This window comes from Nesoenas mayeri (genome assembly GCF_963082525.1).
Source record: "Nesoenas mayeri genome assembly, chromosome: 11".
In the NCBI taxonomy this organism is placed as follows: domain Eukaryota; kingdom Metazoa; phylum Chordata; class Aves; order Columbiformes; family Columbidae; genus Nesoenas; species Nesoenas mayeri.
Genome location: NC_137563.1, coordinates 21,367,734 through 21,393,142, shown reverse-complemented (window position 1 = coordinate 21,393,142; position 25,409 = coordinate 21,367,734). Strand labels below are relative to the sequence as shown.

General features: G+C 48.8%; 2 protein-coding genes across 2 annotated transcripts; one reads left to right on the top strand and one right to left on the bottom strand.

Moving 5' to 3' along the window:
- Window positions 1–5,337: 5,337 nt before the first annotated feature.
- Window positions 5,338–6,111, top strand: LOC308044749 (olfactory receptor 12D1-like; the record flags this gene model as incomplete). The annotated part of the gene is made up of 1 exon (XM_080351616.1): window positions 5,338–6,111. The coding sequence occupies one exon, from the start codon at window positions 5,338–5,340 to the stop codon at window positions 6,109–6,111; it is 774 nt and encodes a 257-aa protein (XP_080207742.1).
- Window positions 6,112–11,470: 5,359 nt separating this feature from the next.
- Window positions 11,471–25,081, bottom strand: LOC308044748 (olfactory receptor 12D2-like; the record flags this gene model as incomplete). Its single annotated transcript, XM_080351615.1, has 2 exons — window positions 11,471–11,568; window positions 24,157–25,081. The coding sequence occupies 2 exons, from the start codon at window positions 25,079–25,081 to the stop codon at window positions 11,471–11,473; spliced, it is 1,023 nt and encodes a 340-aa protein (XP_080207741.1).
- Between the last annotated feature and the right edge of the window lie 328 nt (window positions 25,082–25,409).

Sequence of the window (25,409 nt, the reverse complement as noted above, 5' to 3'; positions counted from 1 at the left end):
GGTTGTATGATTTTTAATATACTCTTTGATTCATGTTGTTTACTAGACTAGATTTGCCTAGATTTTAAGCTCGTATTTGCCAAAAACAACTGCAGACTACACTAAATGCCTGCAAGATGAAGTCTAGCTTGTATTTTGCTGGGAAAAATGGAACCAACTAAGAAAACAACAATCCAAGGCCAACACAGAGACATCACAGACGTCTGCGAAGAGGGGCCTATTTTTGCACTTTGCTGAGAAGAAAGATTTATCCAGACAAAATGGTACCTTCAAGGATATGGACTAAAAACAATGTCTACAGCTGAACAAAACAAAGGCCACGTGGAGTCAGGGAAAAAGGGTCCTAGAGGGAACAAAAGACCTGGTGGTGAAATTTTGCTATTGGACTGGATCTTGGTGCAAATGGTCGGTGAAGATATAAAAGTTTTTAGTTTTCTATGCTTGGGCGGACCTCTGTGCGGGTACCAGCTTGACCCAGCGCTTTTGCTATTCTACTCGGTTAATTTTTTCATGTTAGGAGAATCTTGTCTCCTGAACTCTGCTCTGCATATGGTCATAAGGCCTCGCCTGAAAGTTTGCCACTGGAGTTCTAAAATACAGACTCTGGAGCAAAGGGTTATCAGGGAAAGAGGAATCCTGTTGTTTGCACTGTGGTGGATACGGCCTCACCCGAGCGTTCATCTCCGGAGCCCCAAGACACAGCCCCTGGAGCAAATCAGGAGGGAAGACGCCTGACGGTTTGCTTCGTGAATGGGTACAGGCACCTGGAGAGAAGTTCAGCAGCATTTGGCTTGGTGTGTTTCCCCCACGCAGTGAAGCTGCCACTGAACTCTTTTAAGTCGCTCTTCCCTCTAAGAAATGTAAACATTGTTCTACAGCGAGCAGAACCCTAAAATCATTCCCCCGCGACATCCCTCAACACCCTTGGGTGCATCTCATCTGGCCCCATAGACTTGTGCGTGTCCAAGTAGTGTAGCAGGACGCTAACCATTTCCCCTTGGATTATTGGGTTTTCATTCTGCTCCCCATCCCCATCTTCTGGCTCAGGGGGCTGGGTGCCTGGAGAACAACTGTTCTGATTATTAAAGACTGAGGCGAAAAAGGCATTTAGTACCTCAGCCTTTCCCTCCGCTTCTGTCACTATATTCCCCCCACATTCACCAGGGGATGGAGATTCTCCTTAGCACTCCTTTTGTTGCTGATATAGTTGTAGAAACTTTTCTCGTTGCCTTTTACAGCAGTAGCCAGGCCCAGCTCTAGTTGGGCTTTGGCCCTCCTAATTTTCTCCCTGCGTAACCGCACAGAATTCTTGGATTCCTCTTGAGTAGCCTGCCCCTCCTTCCTAAAGTTATAAATTCTCTTTTATTCCTAAGTTCCAGCCGCAGCTCTCTGTTCAGCCAAGGCAGCCTGCTTCCACGCCCGCTCGCCTTCCACCACACGGGGACAACCTGCTCCTGCACCTCTAAGATTACCGTCCCAAAGAGACACCAGGCTTCCTGGACTCCTTTGTAGACTTAGATGAAAAGCACAGACATTCTTGGACATCAGACCTGCTTTGTCAGCCTTTTGGATTTCTGAGGACAGAATAAAGGGGTACTCGGACCTGTCTGCATAATGGCCTGGATGCAGAGAACGGAGGGCAAGCTCCTGGGTACAGGTGTGATTTCTGGAGGTGATACCTTCACCCAGTTGCCCATGGACTTGCATTTCAGAGATTTTAGAAAGATTTCATGCTTTCCAGTGTGACAACTCAGATCCATGCAATAGCATTAGACATCTGACAGTGAGGCATTTTAAACAATACTCGCAGTTAGAGCACGAATGTGACTTGGCTGCCTAAGAAAAGGCATCTCTAGGCATTGTGTGAACCAACACAGGAACGTTGCAAGAAGAGCCAGAGGCAACGAATGCATTTGCAAAGGGCAAGTTTTATTTTAGTTACCTCTCTACTGGGGGATCTCCAAAATAGCACCTAAGCTATGGCAGAAAAGCCCGAAGGCCTCTGCAAAATAGCAAAAAGATGAATTAAATGTAGCACACCACACTCCCCCAGCTTCCACAAATAAATAGTGAAGAGGAGCTATAGTGGAAGAGCCAACAGGCAGGTCCCACTCTTGTGTACTGAAGCGTGACACCAACGGGATGGAATAATCTCGTTGATCAGTCTGAATGTCAGTCAAGCTCTGCCCTATTTCTGTCGCCCTTCCTCGATGCCTCACACCTGTAAGCAAGGTGTTCAGAATATCCTTGGCTGTCACACCAGATCAATTTAAAACATTAACTCTGCGCTGGGGTGTTATCTGCTTGTTCTCAATTAAGTCCAAATAATGAGCATGCTAGCTATGAAAAAAGAAAAGTTTCTAACTGCACAAAGACAATTAACCCATTTTCAGTCAAACCAGCTCAGCTTCATATGTTGCAATCCTCTGGAAAATCAAGGTAGCAATGTAAGATGTGAACAGATGTGGGCTATTTGAGTGATTTTCTTGAAGTTAATGGGCATTGTATGGAATTGAACTGAACAGGCCTCTGAGGCCTACGTGTCCAGCAAGACAGCAAGAGTGCAAGAGTCGAGCAGCCGACGTGTCTTACATGACTTTGTACAACCTTGGGTAAAACAAAAGAAAGACTATCTAGTGAAGAAAAGAGTCAGCAAGTCAGCTATAATATAGATACATTTTGTTTAATATTAGAGCTTGTGCAGAACTGTATAATCCAATCACTTATTAGTTTGCAGCACGTGAACAGTAGCTATTGAGCAATTACAAGCGGCCTTCTGATGCATGGACAGCACGTGGACAGGTCAAAAGATACTTAAGGAGAGTTGTAACAAGCAATAAATGGCTTCGCTTAAATTCACATTGGATTGTGTGGAGCCCATGATTTTTCACCCTTGCAAGTGGTGACCCCAACGTGATGCCAAAGGAGAATTTATGGTGAAGGGACGACTGCTGAGAGGAACGAGCCCTGGCTGGAGCCGACGTGGCTGGACCGTGACCGGGACGCCGTCTGCGGGCTGCGTGCCTCCTGAATGATGGCTGCAGAAGCGGTGGAGGAGGAATAGAGGATCCCATATCGTTGCAACGGACAGCCAAAGAGGTGAGCAGCCAGGGGCGAGAGGACATGGGGCAGAATATATCTGAAGAAGAAGAAGCAATACTGCGTCTCCTCTCGCATATTCTCTCTAGGAGAGGAGTGAAATATGAGGAGAGTAACCTCAAAAGACTATTAATTTGGTGCAGGGACAATGGATTTCCTGCTGATCCATCAGGAGCTTTTCAAATAGAGACTTGGGAAAAAGTGGGAACTGTTTTGTGGGAGGCGATCAGTCGCGGAGAAAAATATGTTCTTGGTCTTGTAACTGCCTGGCAACTGATAATTACCACACTGAAACAGTTAAAAGCTGAAAAGACTGTTAAACAAGGCGCATTTGCAGCATTAAGTTCTATAAAAGAAGAAAAGACTGTTATGAGGCTTAGTGACTCAAAACAGGCATTTCCAGCTCAAATGCCGATTAAGTTGCAAGTTTTTGCTCATGATCCAACACAGTATTCAGTTCCAGAGGAAGTGCCGGTAGAGGAACCATCTGCACCTCCCTTGTAAGAAGAACCACCGAAAAAACAGAGCCAGCATACTGGCAACATGGAAATTGATCAAAACACACCAACCGACTCGACGAAGAAGAAACTATTTTATCCTCCTTTGCCGCCATCTACACCGCCTACTCCTGAACCTCTGATTCATCCCGGGTTTCCTGATAAGCCTAAATGGGCCCAAGAGCTTATTCGGAAACTGGAAGGTTTGGAGAAACACCACCAGATTCAACAAGCTTATTTAGAAGATCAAACAAACAGAGAAGACATGATAATACATAGACTGGAACAGAACATTTCCGATAAGCATTCTGGGGGGGTGGTGGGAGGTACGGGAGCTGCGGAGGGTGCTGTGGGTGGTAATCCTACCATGAGGTGGCAGGGTGTTATAAAAAATGCATTGCTTGAGGGGGAAGTTTTACCGTCCATGTATCCAGTGATATTGGGGGGTACAGGGAATGATGGGAAACAGAAACCTAATTACTGGGCTTCTTTTCCTTGGGAAATAATTAATGTGGCGAGGAAATCAGTAAAAGAACATGGGTTACAGTCGCCTTATACTCAAGCATTTATTGACAATATTTTTATTACTAATCTTATGACACCTTCAGATTTGCGTACGTTGATGCAAATGATACTAACACCAATTCAGCAGCTACTGTGGCCAACGCGCTGGTATGATTTGGTACAGGAAGCAGTAACACAAAATCTAGAAAGGGAGGATGGAGATCCATTAAAAACAGCAACAGCTGATATGCTCTTAGGTCAGGGAGACTTTGCTGATGTACAAAGACAAGCTAGATTGCTTGCACCAATATTACCTCAGTCAACGAACTTAGCTAGAGAAGCACTAAAAACACTACCTGAAGATGGAAAAGTTATACCTCCATATACTACTGTTAAACAGGGTCAAAATGAGTCCTACACAGCATTTTTAGAGCATTTACGTGAAGTATTGGAAAGGTCACAGTTAACTGATCCGGTTCGTGAATCACTGCTTGTGACTTTAGCAGTGGACAATGTTAATCCTGCTTGTAAATGTATTTTACAGGCGATGCCAAAGAATTCTACTTTAGTTGATATGCTAGAGGCATGTTCAAGGGTGGGTACACCAGAAGAGCACGGTGGTTATATGGCTAATGCTTTTGCAGCAGCCATAAAGCCATTAATTCAAAAAGGTAAACAGGAATCAGGACCTTTGTGTTATAATTGTGGAAGATCAGGTCACATAAGAGTGCAGCGCAAAGCAAGTAAGCCGAGACAACTGACGAAGGAATCTAGTAGTGCCAACACAGTTGTCTGTACTTGTCAAAAGCTTGGACACAGGGCTGTGGATTGCAGATCAAGATTTACTAAGCATGGTAGACCTTTGGGAAAGGGATCACTGAGCGCGGCGAGGGGCAGCGCCATGACACAAAACAGCAACCCTCACAGGCAGGCTGTTTGGACAGCAGCGCCACCGCCCCTCAGGGAGTGCAGGAGTGGGTGTCTCAACAGCAGTAGAGACAACTCTGGTGATTCCCAGGTTTGCTGCTTTCCTACTGAAAGGCACAGACCTTTGGGTCGGGGGTTGAGGGCGCTACTGCTGGGGAGATCTTCTACATCCAGAAAAGGAGTTTTTGTTTTACTGGGAATAATAGATGCTGATTTTACTGGAGTGATTTCTATTATGGTATGGACACTTTTTCCATCAGTTCATAATCCAAAAGGGTCAAAAAGTGGACAGTTCATTCTTCACACACCAATGTACTTCTTCCTGGGAAACCTGTCCTGCCTGCACATCATCTACTCCACAGTCACTGTTCCCAAGATGTTGACTGGCCTTCTCTTTGGACATCAGCCCATCTCTTTTGGTGGGTGCTTGGCCCAGATCCACTTCTTCCACTTCCTGGGCAGTAATGAGGCTGTGCTACTGGCCACCATGGCCTACGACTGCTTTGTGGCCATCTGCAATCCTTTGCGCTACACCCTTGTCATGAGCCCCCAGACTTGTCTGCTTCTGGCCACGGCCAGCTGGTCCATTGGTTTTGTGCATGCCATGATACACTCAGTCATGACCTCTCAGCTGACTTTCTGTGGCCACAACCACATTCATCACTTCTTCTGTGACATCAAGCCACTGTTGAATTTGGCTTGCAGTAGTACCAGCCTCAACATGACCCTCCTCAATGTCATTACCACAACTGTTGTTCTAGGTCCCTTTGCCCTCATAGTCCTCTCCTACCTCTACATCATCTGCTTCATCTTCCATAAAGTCCGGTCCCAGGAAGGAAGATGGAAGCCCTTCTCCACCTGTGCCTCCCACCTCACCGTTGTGGCACTGTTGTACATTCCAGTGCTCTTCAATTATACACCACCCTCCTCAGGAAGGTCCCTTCAAAGGAATGTACAAGTGTTTCTTCTGTGCAACTTTGTCACCCCAGCTCTGAAACCCTTGATCTACACTTACAGGAACCAGGAGATGAGATCTGCCCTGAAAAAAATGCTAGGGAAAAAACTCTTTCTTGGAGGAATGTGACTAAAACAAGGACAAGACTCAGAATGCAGTTTACTTCACCTCTCCTGCTTCTAAGGAAAGAGCTCAGAGGGACATTGTATTGCAAGAGACTGGAAAACAACCAATTATCTCACCTCACGTAAGTTAACACATTAAGAAGTTAATTGTCCAGATACGAATCAAAGGGGAGATATTCATGGACTTTAGCATTAGAGCACTAGATATCTATTTGTACTTGGGTACCAAATCCCAACCTTAGTGTGGAGTGCAGCAGTTTATAAGTGCTTCATTTTGATATTCTGCGTGTCTTTACATAGACATTCAGCACCTTCAGTCTTAGCCTGGATTACAGTTCCATGTCATGGAATCGTATCATAGAATTATAGAATCATTTCAGTTGGAAGAGACCCTCAGCATCACCGAGTTCAACCATAACCCAGCTCTAGCACTAAACCATGTCCCTAAGAATCTTCTCTAAACACCTTTTATACCCCTCCAGGGATAGTGACTCCCCACTGTCTTGGGCAGCCTGTTCCAATGCCTGACAACCCTTTCCAGGAAGAATTTTTTTCTAATATCCGATCTAAACCTCCCCTGGTCAACTTGAGGCCATTTCCTCTTGTCCAATCACTTGCAACTTGGGAGAAGAGACCAACCCCCTCCATTCTCCAGCCTCCTTTCAGGCAGTTGTAGACAGCAGTAAGGTCTCCCCTCAGCCTCCTTTTCTTGAGGCTAAACAGACCTTGTTCCCTCAACCACTCCTCATCACACTTGTGCTCCAGCCCCTCACCAGCTTCATCACCTCCTCTGCACTCTCTCCAGTACTTCAATATCCCTCTTATGATGAGGGGCCCAAAACTGAACACGCTGTTCAAGGTGAGACCTCGCCAGGACCGAGTGCAGTGGCACAACCACTCCTCGAGTCCTCCTGGTCACACTATTCCTGATACATACCAGGATGCTGGTGGCCTTTTTGGCCACCTGGACACCCTGCTGGCTCATGTTCAGTCGGCTGTCAATCAACACTCCCAGATCCCTTCTGCCAGGCAGCTTTTCAGCCACTCTTCCCTGAGCCTGCAGCGTTCATGGGGTTGTTGTGACCCAAGTGCAGGCCCTAGCACATGGTCTTGTGTGCAGGTTTGACTGAAAATGAGTTAACTTTCTTCGTGCAGTTAGAAAACTTTACTTTTTCATAGCTAGCACACTCAATATTTGGACTTAGTTGAGAACAAGCAGATAACACCCCAAGACAGAGTTAATGTTTCTAATTGCTTTGGTCTGAGAGCCAAGGACATTCTGGGCACCTTGCTTATGGGTGTGAGGCATCAAGGAAGGACGGCAGAAATGGAGCAGAGCTTGACTGACATCCAGATTGATCAATATGAGTATTCCATCCCATTAGTATCCTGCTAAAGATTTAAGGAGAGTTGAGGAGCTAGAAACTTCCAGTTTTGGCTCTAGTGATCTCTCTGGTTTCTCTCTCTCTCTCTCCCTGTCGGTAGCCAGGAAGTTCAGTTGGGACACTCAGCCCAGCCTTTTGCCATTTTGCAGAGGCCTCTGGGCTTCTGTGCCTTTTTCCTCTCTTTCTCTCTCCCTGGGATCAGCTTTAGGACCAGGTGTGGCTTGCTGGGATTAGCTGCTCATTTGTGGACAGAGTTTATTTGGAATTGTTTTGAGTATAATTTATTTCTATTATTTATATATCTCTCTCTATATCTCTGTATATCTGTATATCTATTTACTAGTAGTGTACTAGTATTTTGTTCTTTTGTTAAACTGTGTTTATCTCAATCCAAGTTTCTCCCTTCCTTTTTGATTCTCTCCCCTGCTGGGGCGGGGCAGGAGACGGGGAGAGCGCATGGCTATTGGTTGTACTGCTAACTTGGGTTAAACCATGACATCTTGGGTTAAACCTCAGACACTTGCCCTCAGCCCAATGATCCAGCTGGTCCAGATCTCTCTGTATGGCCTTCCTACCCTCCAACAGATCAACACTCCCACCCAATTTGGTGTCGTCTGCAGACTCACTGAGGGTGCACTCAATCCTCACATTCTGATTATTGACAAAGAGATCAAACAAAACTGCTGCCAATATTGAGCCCTGGGGACACCACTCATGACCAACCACTAACTGGATTTGGTTCCTTTGACCACAACCCTTTGGGCCTGGCCATCCAACCAGTTCTTTACCCATTGCAGATACACCCACCCAGGCCATGAGCTGTAGCTTCTCCAGGAAATGCTGTGGGATATGGTGTCAAAGACTTTACTAAAATCTAACTACACAACATCCACAGCCTTTCCCTCATCTACTACATGGGTCATCTTGTCGTACAAGGAGATCAGGTTGGTCAAACAGGACCTGCCTTTCATAAACCCATGTTGACTGGGCCTGATCTTACGGTTCTCTTCTATGTGCCATGGCATGTTCCTCACGATCATCTGCTCCATGACCTTCCCTAGCACCAAGGTTACACTGACAGGTCTGTAGTTCCCTGGATCTTCCTTCTGACGCTTGTTGTAGATGGGCGTCACGTTAGCCAAATTCCAGTCAACTGGGACCTTCTCAGTTAGCTAAGATTGCTGATAATTAATGGAAAGTGGCTCAGTCATCACCTCCGCTAGCTCCCTCAGCACCCTTGGGTGCATCTCATCTGGCCCCATAGACTTGTGGATGTCCAAGTAGTGTGGCAGGACGTTAACCATTTCCCCTTGGATTATTTGTGCTTCATTCTGCTCCCCATGCCTGTCTTCTGGCTCAGGGGGCTGGGTATCTGAAGCACAATTGTTCTGACTATTAAAGACTGAGGTAAAGATGGCATTTAGTACTTGAGCATTTCCCTCATCTTCTGTCACTATGTTTCCCTCTGTATCCATCAGGGAGGGAGATTCCCCTTACTGCTCCTTATGTTGCTGATATATTAAACTTGTTGCCTTTTACAGTGGTGACCAGGCCTGTATCTTGAGAAAACTGAGTGCAACAGACTTATCACAGAATCCCAGAATGTCAGGGATTGGAAGGGCCCTGGAAAGCTCATGCAGTGCAATCCCCCCATGGAGCAGGAACACCCAGATGAGGTTACACAGGAAGGTGTCCAGGCGGGTTGGAATGTCTGCACAGAAGGAGACTCCACAAGCCCCCTGGGCAGCCTGGGCCAGGCTCTGCCACCCTCACCCCAAACAAGTTGCTTCTCAGATTTCAGTGGAACCTCCTGTGTTCCAATTTGCACCCATTGCCCCTTGTCCTGTCACTGGCTGTCACCAAGAAGAGCCTGGCTCCATCCTCCTGACACTCCCCCTTTCCATGTTGATAACCATTAATGAGGTCACCCCTTAGTCTCCTCTTCTCCAAGCTAAAACTTATCGGTTTAACCAATCAGTTAACAGGGAATGTTGGTGGGGGGACACATAAGAGGATGTTGCTGGCTGAAAAAGAAAGGCAGATCACAAATCTTGTATGCTCCAAGTACCTCAGTCAATGGGGAAAGGAGGAGGAATCACCTGTGGCTGGGATTAGGGTAAATACGGGGCTGTGTCTTCCCACACTTTTGAAAGACCCCATAGAGATTCCAGTGGCCTTTATTTATCAGTGTCCTCCAGGCTGAACAAACCCAGTGATTTTAGCTGCTCTTCATTTGGCTTCCTCTCCAAACCCTTCACCAACTTTTTAGCCCTCTTCTGCACACTCTCTAGTAGCTTCATGTCTTCTTTATCCCATGGCACCCAGCCCTGCACACAGTGTCTCAGGTGCGGTGGCTCCAGTGCAGAGCAGAGCGGGACAGTCCCCTCCCTCACCTGGCTGGCCATGCTGTGCTGGATGCACTCCAGGGTACGGTTGGACCTCTTGGCTGTCAGGGCACACTGTTGGCTCATGTCCAACTTGCCGTCAAACAGAACCCCCAGATCCTTCTCCATGGAGCTGCTCTCCAGCATCTGGTCCCCCAGTCTGCATGTACAGCAAGGGCTCGCGATCGAGGGGTGGATTTAATTATGGACGCTATTTCACAGGTTACTCATGAAAGGGAAACTTGCGCCAAAATCAAACAAGCAAAACAGTTAAAGCCTCTATGGTATGGGGGGCGATGGTTCAAGTACAAGTATGGAGAAGATTGGCAAATTGATTATATTACATTTCCACACACATGTCAAGGTAAGCGTTATGTACTTACAATGGTGGAAGCAATCATTGGATGGTTGGAAACAGATGTCGTACCTCATGCTACGGCCCGAAATACTATCTTGGACCTTGAAAAGCAAGTCCTTTGGCCCTTCCCTGTCTCAGCTCCCTTGTTCCTGATGGCTGCTTCTGGATGGGGGATCCAGCAGCGGCTCAGCAAATCACACAAGAGCTGAGGTGCAGACCATGCAGGCCAAGCCTGGCTCAAAGCAGAGTCAAGAAGAGGAGGCTGTTGAGGGCCTTGTCTGGTTGGCTATTGGACATTTTCTAAGATGGAGAATCTACAGCCTTGCTGGGAACCTTTTCCCCATCTTGACCACCACTGTTTCAGGCATAAAGTTGATTTCCTCTCCTGTCCATTACTTCTGGTGTCCTGTCAGGGAATTCCACCCACCCTGACACTGTTTCTGCATGGGGACACAGTCATTGTCATGGGAAAGAGCAGGTTCTCCCTCTTCCTTGCAGAGCTGTTGAACAACTGACAGAGGAGGAGGACAAACCACCATGAGTCTCCAGCTATGCTGCACAAAGTCTTTAATGAGAAGGAGCAAATGCAGTGGCACAGAACACAGACCAAGAAACACATCTGCAGGGTTCAGGGGAACACAGAGAACAGCCCATTTCCCAAGGACAAGCTGGAAACACAAAGTGCTTGCCTTTCCCCCTTCTGCTCCACCTGCTGGCAATCTCAGCCCAGCAAGAGCAGTGCCTGACTCCAGCACCCTCCCCCAGCACCAGGAGGTTCAGCACAGCAGAAGAGAACGAGCCCTTTCTCAAGGAGCTCAGAGCAAAGCAGAGCCAGAGGAGGCACAGCGAGCCCGGACGTGCAGCCAGGAGCCGTGGGCACAGGTCCCTCCTGCCAGCTGGTGTGAGGACACCCAGCCCATCTGCAAGGCCTGGCCACACTCCTGCTGTGCAGTCCCCATCATTCTTCCTGCTCCAGAAGGGACGATGCAGCAGGTTCAGCAGTTCAGACGGCAGCGGGGGGGAGGCAGACACAGCCCTGACCCCCCCAGACCAAGGGAGCCCCCAGAAGAGATGGGAACCCCCCCAGTGCTGAGGGAGCTCCCAACAGCAGCTGACAGAGAGGATCCCACAACTGTGTTCTGAGGGAAAGAAGTGAGGATGGGGCCCGGCAGGGTCACCACCACTGGAGAGGCCTCAATGGCCACCGTCGAGTCACCACAGCGGGCGACACAGGGCTCACTGCAGCTGCTTGCAAGTGGGGTTGGGCCAGAGGAACCACAAGGTGGTGGGATACAGGGTCTGAAGCAAGACATCTCTGGGTGAGGGAGGCAAAGCTGAAACACAGAGCACAGAGACAACACAATTTCAGTCTCTCTGTCTTGTCCTCACTTCTCTCTGCAGATGCACTTCACTGTCCTTCACCGGCCTTGTAACTATGAGCACAGAAATTGCCTCCAGCTCATCTTGCTGTCATGTACAACAGGCGTAACATCTCAGCTTAGAGCTAGATTTGAACATCTATGACCAAAGAAGTGCCTAACTGATTGCTGATGTCACAAGGACCTCCTCGTGCATTACCCAGTGCAAAAGCCCAGATGGAGGTTGATGCAACTATTCCAGCACAAATGGGCTGCGTGGAACAAGGGTCTCAGAAATTAGCTCTGGAGAACACACTGTGTGCACAGAGCTGCCATGGCCCTCACTGTGCTCTCTGAGTTGCATGGTCCAGAAAGGCTGAACCACTTTTGGGACAGGACCCAGCTCAGTGGATTTAGAGGCCCTGTGGAGAGCCTGATCATACCCCATCTCCAGAACAACCAGTGCTACATGGAAGGAGGCACTGGATGCACTTGGCCATTTGGTTAGAGACCGTCTGTCTAAAGCAGAAATTCTGCTGAACAGACATTCCTGAAGATGAGCTCCATTCATCCCCTTGTGCTTGAAAGAACCTCCCTCTTCCCAGCTCTCCCCAGCCAGCCCATCAGAAGGGAAAGAGGTGGCAGCCCTTCAACAGTTCTATTGCTGTGCAAGCTGAGGCAACCCAAGGATCCACCTGAGTAGCCACCATGACAGCAGTTCAGCCCATGGGGAGAGATGGAGTGCACAGAGGCTTACCTCGTTCCTGGAGGAAAGGGAGGCAAGAGAGGAGGATGCAGAGCCTGGAGCTGCGCAGGCTTTTATGCTGTGTCCTATTGCCCCGTGGGGCCACAAACATTCCTTGCTCATGAAGCATTTAAACACATAGTAGTTGTTGCTTGATGAGTCTTTCCAGGTGCTTAATTACTTGGTCCTTTCATCCCAAGTGTTGTGTTTCTTTTTTATACTGCTGGACACCAAAATAATTAATGTGTCCCAGCTTCATTAGGCAACTTACTTCTGAGGTCTAAGTATTCAGTTCGATTTTTTTGTTTTTTTGTGATATGGATTGTCACATTGCCTTCTTAATGGTGAGTACAACCTCCAGTCATGGTGACGTTCTGCTTTAAGGTATAAGTCAAGTCAACTCTCCAATGTTTTCAGTGCAGACACACAGGCTAAACCTGAGAGATGTTTCACTCCACAGGTCATTGTAGACACGGAGGAGACTATATATTGTAAGAGAATGTTGAGACTGTGCAATCTCATACATGAGAAGAGATGCACCTCTACAGGGATGTGGCAAAGCTGAACAGCAAGGAAAAACCATTTGGGGCTGGAGGGAAGTCCCTTGTGGGTTGGAATGACAGCCACAAGGACCTTGTTCATGTTCATCAGGCTGTATCACATCCAGATTTTGAGATTAAAGAGAAGCCCTTGTCCATTCTTGAAAGAGACCCACACCCAAATTGAACTGTTTTGTTCTGCAAGGGACCCCAGAGCCCAAAGGCTTGCATGGCCTGCTTATGAGGACAAGTGCAGGGCAAGGAACCAAATGCTCATGGCCATTTTTCTTGAGTCAGGAGTGGCATGGCCCATTCCATGCATTTCAGACTACAAAGCAACATTGCATCAGACTCCTAGAGTACCTGGGAAAAACCCTGAGCTGCCATCAAACATGAGTGACCTTGCTGTGAATTTCAGTGGACATGTTGTCCTGGCCTCACGTGCACCGGTGATACCACAACTGATAGCCTCATGAAGCCATTGGTGCTTCTACGTGATCTTGAACTGTTGCTGTGTTCAAGGCATGTCCTTTTGCTGGGTGCTCAAGGACTCATGTTAGGTCAACGGCTGGACTTGATTTTCTTGAGGGTCTCTTCCAACCAAAGTCACTCTTTGATTCAGCATACCTGAGAAGTACAACAGTTGGAATGGGTGTCTGGAGGTCCTCTGCTCCAATGAACTGCTCCGAGCAGACCTAATTCCCCAATAACTCAACATCTTCAGGCCTCTTACCCTTTTGCAGTTACATGCATCTCCTGCTCTCCACCTTGCTCATCTTCACTAGACCCCACAACCCTAGTGGTGTGAGCCTTACCCTATACACCACGTGCTCCAGCCCTCACGTTCTGTCTGTTCCTCTGCCAGTACTTCTCTCCAGAAGATCCCAGGGTTATGGGATGAGGTCTGGAGGTGGATGGGAAGTAAATAGAAGGATTAGGAGTGCAGGCTCCTTCCAGGATTTACAGTGAAAGTTCTGCTTCTACAGACTTTCCCTCTTCTTCCTGTCACACCTGCTGCCCAGAAGGGGGTTCTACTCAATGGCATGAAAGTGAAATGCAGACCAGGTGGCATTCACACATCCAGCACTCATGGTCTTCATGGAGCACAATCAGATTTCTTGGCTCATTCAGATCAAACCTAGATATCGGTGGGTTTCAAATGAGGGATGAAACAACCAGACTGAGAAGGAGAAAGAGAGGTGGCCATCCCTGAGGTGTCTTTATACTGACCACGTGAAAGAATCTATTCATCTCATCTCCCCAGACCTTTCTCTGTAACTGCTAAACAATGCTGGCACCCTCACTGCCATCTCCTGGTGGCCCACAAGGGGCACAGTGCAGACCTGGATGTGCTGTCCTAGAGACAGTGACTTCTCCAATGGTGGCAGAGTTCAGAAGTCAACAGGACAAGGCCCAGAGCTTCCTGAGGTAAGTGGGAAGCTTTGTCTGCTCAGAGCAGGAGATTGCCCAAGAGGACCTCCTCAAGTCCCTTCTAACCATCATTATTTGGAAGAGCATGGAGTCTCAAGAGCAGCAAACAAACAGCAATGCCTTGGAAGTCGTCAGCAGCACAAGGCTGCATAGAAGCACCGGTTGATCCAGGAATGATGCTAAAAGGTGTGGTAATGCCTTTGAGGAAAGCAGAACTTTCAGAGGAATGAGGCTATGACTCTGGTATCTCTGACATGCCTGAGGCTGGGGCACTTTGTCCGCTGGAGTAAACAGCATGATGACTCACGTTTGCCAGGAGCTCAGAGTTTTTCCCAACTCTTCCACATCATGATGACTCCCAGATGCTCTGTGAGACTGATCCAATGTCCCTTTGTAGTCTGAAATGTATGGAATGGGTCACCCCATCTGTGACCAAGAAAAAAGGCCATGAGCTTTTGGCTCTCTGCCCTGAACCTCTCTGCAAAATCAGGCCATGCAGACCTCTGGGGTATGGGGTGCTCTTTCTGAGCAAATCAAGCCAATTTGGGTGTGGGTGTCTTTCAGAGATGGGCATGGGCTTCTCTGTGATCACCCTCCTATGTGTTGATTTGCTTCTTTTCAAAAGGTTCTTCACTTCCCGATCTGAGCCTAGATCCCTGGGTGGAAGAAACATGAAGGCCTGGTTATCTAGGGATGTGGCTATGGAGATCCCATGGAGAGGTTACTTGAAAGAGACCGGCTTGACCCTCTGGTCTGCTCTTCATTATTCTTAATCTGCCTTTTGTTCCCTGGGCTCATGGGCTGATTAAACAAGCTGTGGCAGAGACTGATACGAGTATTTAAGGTCCTTGTGGCCCTCAGTCCTGCTTGCAAGGGGTTTCCCTCCAGCCCACAATGATCCTTCTTTGCTACTGAGCTTTGCAACATCCCTGCAGAACAGCATCTATTCTCCTGTACAAGACTGTGCATTCTTGAACCTACTTACTCTCTCATGTGTGTCCACCATGACCCATTGTAGAAATGTTCCTTAGGTTTAGCTTGAATATCTGCACTAAAACCACCCAATAGCTAACTCAAGGTGTCCATCATAGATGCATTTCACCGTGGCTCGTGTTTATGCTCACCATGAAGAGGGCAATGTGACAAAGGCAATTCATGAGACACAAACCCACTTAAAATCTGGCTGCACACAAGCTGAGACCTCAGAGTTTATTTACCTTACAAATGTGGGACACAGAAGAACTTTTTCAACATATCACAGTCACCAAGTGCTGATCCTGATAGGGGGCTTCAGCTACCCAGACATCTGCTGGGCAAGTGGTATGGCAAACCACAAGCAGTCCAGGAAACTACTGGAATGTGCTGAGGACAACTTTTTATTATAGGTGATGGAAACTCCATCGAGAGGAGAGGCACTGCTGGACCTGTTGTTTACTAGTGCAGAAGAATTTATCCAAGGGGTCAAGACTGGGGTAGTATGACTACAACTGACATGCAAGAGGTAGATATACTCAACAACTTTTTTGTCACATTCTTCACTGGCAAGTGTCTTAGCCACAACACCAAATTAATGGAATCCAAAGGCAGGGCCTGGGAGAATGAAGTACCAGTCATCACGGGAGATCAGGTTCAAGCCCATATAACAAACGTGAATGTGCACAATTCCATGGGACTTGATGAGATGCGTCCAAGGATCCTGAAGGAATTGGCAGATGAAGTTGCTAAGGCAATAGCGATTAAATTTGAAGAGCTGTGGTAGGTTGGTGAAATTTCTGGAAAAGTGAAAACATAAGCCCCACTTTTAAAAAGTGTAGAAAGGAAGGCTGAGCGAACTGCAGCCTGGTCATTCTCACCTCTTTGCCCAGCAAGACCATAAGGCAGATCCTCCTGGAAACTAGTCTAAGGAACATGGAAACAAAGGTGATTGGTGACAGCCAACATGGTTGTCATGGCAAATTGTGCCTGAGAAACTTATCAGCCTTCTACACATTGGCTGAGTGGCCACACTCAAAGAGTTGCAGTCAACGACTTGAAGTCCGAGTGAAGACCAATGATCAGTGGTGTCCCTCAAGGGTCTGTACTGGGACCAGTATTATTAAAAATCTTTGCTGAGAACATGGACAGTGGGATTGAGTTCACCCTCAACAAGCTTGCGGATGGGACCAAGTTGAGTGATGTGGTTGTTACTCTAGAGGGAAGGGATGCCAGCCAGAGGGACCTTGACAGGCTAGAGAGGGAGTCCAGGCGAACCTCATGAATCACAGAATCGACTGGGTTGGAAAAGACCTCAGAGATCATCGAGTCCAACCCTTGGTCCAACTCTAGTCTGTTTACTAGATCATGGCACTGAGTGCCATGTCCAACCTCACTTTAAAAACCTCCAGGGACGACGAGTCCAGCACCTCCCTGGGCAGGCCATTCCAATGCCTGACCACTCTCTCTGTAAAGAATTTCTTCCTAATATCCAGCCTAAATTTCCCGTGGCAGAGTTTAAGCCCATGCCCCCTTGTCCAATTGCTGATGTCTGGGAGAAGAGACCAATCCCCACCTGGCTATAACTTCCCTTCAGATAGTTATAGAGAGTGATGAGGTCACCTCTGAGCCTCCTCTTCTCCAGACTAAACAAGCCCAGCTCCCTCAGCCTCTCCCCATAGGGCTTGTGCTCAAGTCCCTTCACCAGTCGTGTTGCTCTTCTCTAGACCCGCTCCAGCACTTCAATCTGTTTCCTGAGCTGAGGGCTCAGAACTGAACAAAATACTCCAGGTGTGGCCTCACCAATGCAGAGCACAGGGGAAGGATCACTTCCTTTGTCCTGCTGACCATGCTATTTTTGATACAGGACAGGACACCACTGGCCTTCTTGGCCACCTGGGCACACTGGTGGCTCATGTTGAGCTTCCTGTCAATTAGTACCCCCAGGTCCCTTTCTGCCTGACTGCTCTCCAGCCACTCTGTGCCCAGCCTGGAGCTGCAGGGGGTTGTTGTGAAAGTTCAACAAGGCCATATTCAAGGTCCTGCACCTGGGTCAGGGCAATCCCAAACATGGATATGGGCTGTGCCATGAGTGAATAGAGAGCAGCCCTGTGGTGGAGGATTTGGGCATATTGGTGGATGAAGAACTGAATATGAGCTGCCAATGCATGCTTGCAGCCCAGAAAGCCAATTGTATCCTGGGCTGTATCAGAAGAAGGGTGGCCTGAAAGTCAGAGGAGGTGATTGTGCCCATCTACTCTGCCCCATGAGACTCCACCTGGAGTACAGTGTTTAGATGTAGAACCTCCAACATAGGAAAGACATGGACCTGCTCAGCTGGGTCCAGAGTAGTACACACAGATGATCAGGTGTCTGGGCACCTCTCCTAGGAGGAGGGGATGAGAGATTTGGGGTTTTTTATGCTAGAGAATAGAAGGCTCTCCAGAGACCTCAAGAAAGATGGGGAGGGACACTTTGTCAGGGAGTGCGGTGACAAGAAGAGAGGCAATGTTTTAAAAAAAAAAGTTAGATATAGATTAGATATTGGAAAGAAACTCTTCCCTGTGATGGTGGTGAGACACTGGAACAGGTTGTCCATAGAAGCTGTGATTGCCCCATCCTTGGAAGTGTTCACAGCTCAGATGGAAGGGCCTTTGAGAAACCTTTTCTCGTGGAAGGTGTCCTTGTCCACGTGAGGGGGGGTAGAACAAAATTATACTTAAGGTCCTTTAGAATCAAAACCCATTCTGTGATTCACTGCTCATTCCAATTATTATGAAGTGGGAGTAAAATTTTCAGATGAAAGCGGCAGGGACTCAATCACCAGCAAGGCTTTGGCAAGCGAAAAATAATGGGAGCTTAGATGCTTCATGAGCAAGGAATGTTTGTGGCCCCACGGGGCAATAGGCCACAGCATAAAAGCCTGGGCAGCTCCAGGCTCTGCATCCTCCTCTCTTGCCTCCCTTTCCTCCAGGAACGAGGTAAGCCTCTGTGCACTCCATCTCTCCCCATGGGCTGAACTGCTGTCATGGTGGCTACTCAGGTGAATCCTTGGGTTGCCTCAGCTTGCACAGCAATAGAACTGTTGAAGGGCTGCCACCTCTTTCCCTTCTGATAGGGCTGGCTGGGGAGAGCTGGGAAGAGGGAGGTTCTTTCAAGCACAAGGGGATGAATGTGGCTCAGCCTCAGGGAGGTCTGTTCAGCAGAATTTCTGCTTTAGACAGATGGTCTCTAACCAAATGGTCAAGTGCACCCAGTGCCTCCTTCCATGCAGCACTGCCTGTTCTGGAGATGGGGTATGATCAGGCTCTCCACAGGGCCTCTAAATCCACTGAGCTGGGTCCTGTCCCAAAAGTGGTTCAGCCTTTCTGGACCATGCAACTCAGAGAGCACAGTGAGGGCCGTGGCAGCTCTGTGCACACAGTGTGTTCTCCAGAGCTAATTTCTGAGACCCTTGTTCCACGCAGCCCATTTGTGCTGGAATAGTTGCATCAACCTCCATCTGGGCTTTTGCACTGGGTAATGCACGAGGAGGTCCTTGTGACATCAGCAATCAGTTAGGCACTTCTTTGGTCATAGATGTTCAAATCTAGCTCTAAGCTGAGATGTTACGCCTGTTGTACATTTCAGCAAGACGAGCTGGAGGCAATTTCTGTGCTCATAGTTACAAGGCCGGTGAAGGACAGTGAAGTGCATCTGCAGAGAGAAGTGAGGACAAGAAAGACAGACTGAAATTGTGTTGTCTCTGTGCTCTGTGTTTCAGCTTTGCCTCCCTCACCCAGAGATGTCTTGCTTCAGACCCTGTATCCCACCACCTTGTGGTTCCTCTGGCCCAACCCCACTTGCAAGCAGCTGCAGTGAGCCCTGTGTCGCCCGCTGTGGTGACTCGACGGTGGCCATTGAGGCCTCTCCAGTGGTGGTGACCCTGCCGGGCCCCATCCTCACTTCTTTCCCTCAGAACACAGTTGTGGGATCCTCTCTGTCAGCTGCTGTTGGGAGCTCCCTCAGCACTGGGGGGGTTCCCATCTCTTCTGGGGGCTCCCTTGGTCTGGGGGGGTCAGGGCTGTGTCTGCCTCCCCCCCGCTGCCGTCTGAACTGCTGAACCTGCTGCATCGTCCCTTCTGGAGCAGGAAGAATGACGGGGACTGCACAGCAGGAGTGTGGCCAGGCCTTGCAGATGGGCTGGGTGTCCTCACACCAGCTGGCAGGAGGGACCTGTGCCCACGGCTCCTGGCTGCACGTCAGGCCTCGCTGTGCCTCCTCTGGCTCTGCTTTGCTCTGAGCTCCTTGAGAAAGGGCTCGTTCTCTTCTGCTTTGCTGAACCTCCTGGTGCTGGGGGAGGGTGCTGGAGTCAGGCACTGCTCTTGCTGGGCTGGGATTGCCAGCAGGTGGAGGACAATGGGGAAAGGCAAACACTTTGTGTTTCCAGCTTGTCCTTGGGAAATGGGCTGTTCTCTGTGTTCCCTTGAACCCTGCAGATGTGTTTCTTGGTCTGTGTTCTGTGCCACTGCATTTGTTCCTTCTCATTAAAGACTTTGTGCAGCATAGCTGGAGACTGATGGTGGTTTGTCCTCCTCCTCTGTCAGTTGTTCAACCGCTCTGCAAGGAAGAGGGAGAACCTGCTCTTTCCCATGACAATGAGTGTGTCCCCATGCAGAAACAGTGCCAGGGTGGGTGGAATTCCCTGACGGGACACCACAACACCAAAAATAAGTAAGCAGGCAAGAGAAAGGCAGGAAAACATCAGAGAAATGGATTTCACAAGAAGCGACGATGGGAAAGGAAATCAACTTAATGCCAGAAACAACGGTGGTCAAGATGGGGAAAGGTTCCCAGCAAGGCTGTAGATTCTCCAACTTAGAAAATGTCCAACAGTCAACCAGACAAGGCCCTCAACACCCTCCTCTTCTTGACCCTGCTTTGAGCCAGGCTTGGCCTGCATGATCTGCACCTCAGCTCTTGTGTGATTTGCTGAACCGCTGCTGGATCCCCCATCCAGAAGCAGCCATCAGGAACAAGGGAGCTGAGATGGGGCAGGGCCAGAGCTCGGGAAAGCTGCAGAGGTTTGTTGGGCAGAGGGCAGGAGAAGGGGCACTGGTGCCAGTCCCAGGGCTGGGAGCACAGGGGAGGAGGGCTGATGGGAATGCACTAAAGTGACCCAACAGCAGGGCTGTGGAGGTGTATGCATGCTGAGGAAAGCTCTGAGAGAGCTAAAACTTGAGGTCCCACTGAGATTTGAACTCAGATCACTGGATTCAGAGTCCAGAGTGCTCACCATTACACCATGGGACATGCTGAACACCTCTTGTCTTTCTCCTGTGGCCACCCCGGTGCAGCCATATGGTCCTGGGTGAGCCTGGCACTCTCTCCAGTTCCCTGGCCATCACCAAGTACAAACTCCATTCCTCCAGGCCCACCAGGCACCCACCACTCACAGGGCTTTTCAAGGGAATGCCAAAGCTATTTGCACAAGCCTGACATGCCTTCTGTTACAAGATCCAGGCTGCTAAGCCCTGAGAATCTCGCTTTCTGTTCATAAGACCTGGTTATGAAGTTTCCAGCTTAAGCTCTTCAACATTGCCCCTCACAGAGTGCATTGATAGACCAGAGATGGGTAGTTTGATGCTCTCTGCTGCTGCTTCCCTGCACCCCCATGGTGGAGACCCTGCATGATCCGGACTGCTTTCCTCTGCTAGGATTGTCTTGGCTGACTTCAAAACCTGGTCCTTTCTTCCAGGACACACTGTTCCCTTCAGTCCCAATGTGGCCTCTCCCTCAGTGAGTATGGCGTTCATCTCCTAAAGCTGTTCCAGGATGCATCTTCCCTCTGCTCTTTCCCACTCTTTTTGTTCCTTCCTCCTCTCTCAGCCTGGCTTTTTCTGCCCTTTCTTGAATATGTCTTCACAGAGGGGCCACACACATTGCTGATGTCTCAGCTGTATCATGCAGCAGGTGCACTGCAGAGCTGGAACTGTCCGCATCCCAAACGGATCTTCCCCTTCCCTCTTGACACAGAGGTGGTTCCCACACTAACAGGCTTGTCCTCCTCCCCAGCTGCAGAACCCTGATGGTCCCCTCTTGTGTCTGGGAAGCTGGGGACTGAGCTGCCTGGTGGGAAGGGTGAAACAGTGTCCCCAGGACATCCTGTTGGGGGGAACTCTGTGCTGTGCTTTGGCTTCTGCTCCACAGTCTCCTCAGGCTCAGGTTGTGGGACAGCCCTGGGCAGCCCTGGGTGTCCAGAGGGCAGGAGGGCAGCAGTGCAGGGAGCAGCTGGTGGACGCTGCAAGGGAGAGGCAGTGTCTGGTGGGGCTGGAGCGAGGCCAAAATCAAGTAGCAGAGGATGGTTTCGATCCATCGACCTCTGGGTTATGGGCCCAGCACGCTCCCGCTGCGCCACTCTGCTCCCCCCAGCAGCTCTGCAGGGACCTCCCCAGCCCTGCCTGACGCTGCCTGGACCTGCCAGCACCAGCGCTGCTGCTCAGACCTCCTGCCCTCCTCTTCCCTGCACCCATCACCAGGCTGCATCGAGCTCTCCCTGCAAACCTCAGTGCCCCCGCACTCGGGCTGGCAAGCGCAAGGGCCTTGCTTTGTCCTTCTCCCCTCTTCGGCAACCCTCGCTGTACATACAGACTGGGGGACCAGATGCTGGAGAGCAGCTCCACGGAGAAGGATCTGGGGGTTCTGTTCGACAGCAAGTTGGACATGAGCCAAGAGTGTGCCCTGGCAGCCAAGAGGTCCAACCGTACCCTGGAGTGCATCCAGCACAGCATGGCCAGCGGGTGAGGGAGGGGACTGTCCCGCTCTGCTCTGCACTGGAGCCGCCTCACCTGAGACACTGTGTGCAGGGCTGGGTGCCATGGGATAAAGAAGACATGAAGCTACTAGAGAGTGTGCAGAAGAAGGCTAAAAAGTTGGTGAAGGGTTTGGAGAGGAAGCCAAATGAAGAGCAGCTAAAGTCACTGGGTTTGTTCAGCCTGGAGGACACTGATAAATAAAGGCCACTGGAGTCTCTATGGGGTCTCTCAAAAGTGTGGGAAGACACAGCCCCGTATTTACCCTAATCCCAGCCACAGGTGATTCCTCCTCCTTTCCCCATTGACTGAGGTACTTGGAGCATACAAGATTTGCCATCTGCCTTTCATATTCAGCCAGCAACATCTTCTTATATGTCCCCACCAACATTCCCTGTTAACTGATTGGTTAAACCTAAAAGTTTTAGCTTGGAGAAGAGGATACTACGGGGGTGACCTCATTAATGGTTATCAATATGGAAAGGGACAGTGTCAGGAGGATGGAGCCAGGCTCTTCTGGGTGACAACCAGTGACAGGACAAGGGGCAATGGGTGCAAACTGGAACACAGGAGGTTCCACTGAAATCTGAGAAGCAACTTGTTTGGGGTGAGGGTGGCAGAGCCTGGCCCGGGCTGCCCAGGGGGTTGTGGAGTCTCCTTCTGTGCAGACATTCCAACCCGCCTGGACACCTTCCTGTGTAATCTCATCTGGGTGTTCCTGCTCCATGGGGGGATTGCACTGCATGAGCTTTCCAGGGCCCTTCCAATCACTAACATTCCGGGATTCTGTGATAAGTCTGTTGCACTCCATTTTGTCAAGATACGGGCCTGTTCACCACTGTAAAAGGCAGAAAGATAAATATGTCAGCAACATAAGGAGCGTTAAGGGGAATCTTCATCCCCAGATGGATACAGAGGGAAACAAATTGACAGAAGATGAGGGAAAGGCTGAGGTATTAAATGCCATCTTTGCCTCATTCTTAAATAGTCAGAACACTTGTGCTTCAGGTACCCAGCCCCCTGAGTCAGAAGACAGGCATGGGGAGCAGAATCAAAATCCAGTAATCCAAGGATAAATGATTAGCATTCTTCCTGGAAAGGGTTTTCAGCTATTGGAACAGGCTGCCCAGGGCAGTGGGAAGTCACTATCCCTGAAAGGGGTATCAAAGGTGTTTAGAGAAGGTTCTTAGGGACATGGTTTAGTGCTAGAGCTGGGTTATGGTTGGACTTGGTGATGCTGAGGGTCTCTTCCAACTGAAACGATTCTATGATTCTATGATACGATTCCATGACATGGAACTGTAATCCAGGCTAAGACTGAAGGTGCTGAATGTCTATGTAAAGACACACAGAATATCGAAATGAAGCCCTTATAAACTACTGCACTCCACACTAAGGTTGGAATTTGGTACCCAAGTACAAATAGATATCTAGTGCTCTTCGAAATCTCCTTAATTCAGAGGCATGGACTGTGACAAATAAACTGCAACAGACGTGTCCAGTTCTGGATCCACAGGCAAAGTCATGGTAGGATACTCAAGGACATTTAACATGTCTGTAGTAGTCCATGCAAATACAGATCAATTCTTTCACCGTTCACCAGATCCCTCCAGGGGGCTGACTCAAGTCAAATGTTGACAATATCATGCTCAAGTTATGTCCACACAAAACATAACACTTGCTAACTCTCTTCAGCTATACAGGAGCTCTGAATGACCACAGGGTCATTCAGCTGCCTTAACAAAGTTGTTAAGTAATTTCATATCTTAGACATCTAGGACACCTGCATGGGACTTTCAGCTCTGCCTCAAGTCCTGCAAGAGGCACAAATGCATCTGTATTAGAAGCCGGAGACCACATGGGCTACCATACACATTGCCATCTAAATATGATGGAAGGAGCATCAAGTCCATTAATATCTCAACTTTGATTTAGATCTACACAATTACCTTCTTAACGTGTTAAACTACATGAGATAATCTGTCGTTTTCCAGTTTCTTGCAACACAGTGTCCTGAGCTCTCTGAGAAACAGGAGAGGTGGAGTAAACTACATTCTGAGACTTGTCCTTGTTTTAGTCACATTACGTGGTTTTTTCCCTAGCAATTTTTTCAGGGCAGTTCTCATCTCGTGGTTCCTAAGAGTGTAGATCAAGGGGTTCAGAGCTGGGGTGACAGCACTGTACAGGAGAGACACTTGCACATCCCTTTGAAGGGACCTTCCTGACGAGGGTGGTGAATAATTGAAGAGCACTGGAATGTACAACAGTGCCACAACGGTGAGGTGGGAGGCACAGGTGGAGAAGGGCTTCCATCTTCCTTCCTGGGACCGGACTTTATGGAAGATGAAGCAGATGATGTAGAGGTAGGAGAGGACTATGAGGGCAAAGGAGCCTAGTGCAACAGATGTGGCAACAACATTGAGCAGGGTCATGTTGAGGCTGGTATTACTGCAAGCCAAATTCAACAGTGGCTTGATGTCACAGAAGAAGTGATGAATGTGGTTGTGGCCACAGAAAGTCAGCTGAGAGGTCATGACTGAGTGTATCATGGCATGCACAAAACCAATGGACCAGCTGGCCGTGGCCAGCAGCAGACAAGTCTCGGGGCTCATGACAAGGGTGTAGCGCAAAGGATTGCAGATGGCCACATAGCGGTCATAGGCCATGGTGGCCAGTAGCCCAGCCTCAGTGCTGCCCAGGAAGTGGAAGAAGTGGATCTGGGCCAAGCACTCTCCGAAAGAGATGGGCTGATGTCCAAAGAGAAGGCCAGTCAACATCTTGGGAACAGTGACTGTGGAGTAGATGATGTGCAGGCAGGACAAGTTCCCCAGGAAGAAGTACATTGGTGTGTGAAGACGGGGCTCAGCTATCACCATGATCACAATAGCACCATTTCCCAGAAGACTGGTCGAGTAGAGAAACAGGGAGAAGACGAAGAAAAAGTGCTGCAGCCCCTGGATATCAGTGAGACCCAAGAGGATGAACTCGCTGAGCGCAGTCTGGTTCAGCATTGCTAGAACAGTAAGAAACAAAAGCAAAATGTCAACATTCCACAGTTGTGAGCAGCAAGAGCATTACAAAACATCAGACATGTAATCAAACACAATAGAAATGATGTGCATATGATGTGTTTATCTATGATGTAAAACAGGGCTAATTTCTCACATTCACCCACATTTATATTTCAGTTGTCCTCATGTGTAACTTTCTGCTGCAAACCATGATCTCATCAATCAAGCTCATAACTCTTTCCACTATTGTGCCTACATTTCATTAAGTCGATTTCAACTTTCACATTTCTAATGGTTGCCATCTCTTCCAGACAATTCTTCCATCTCA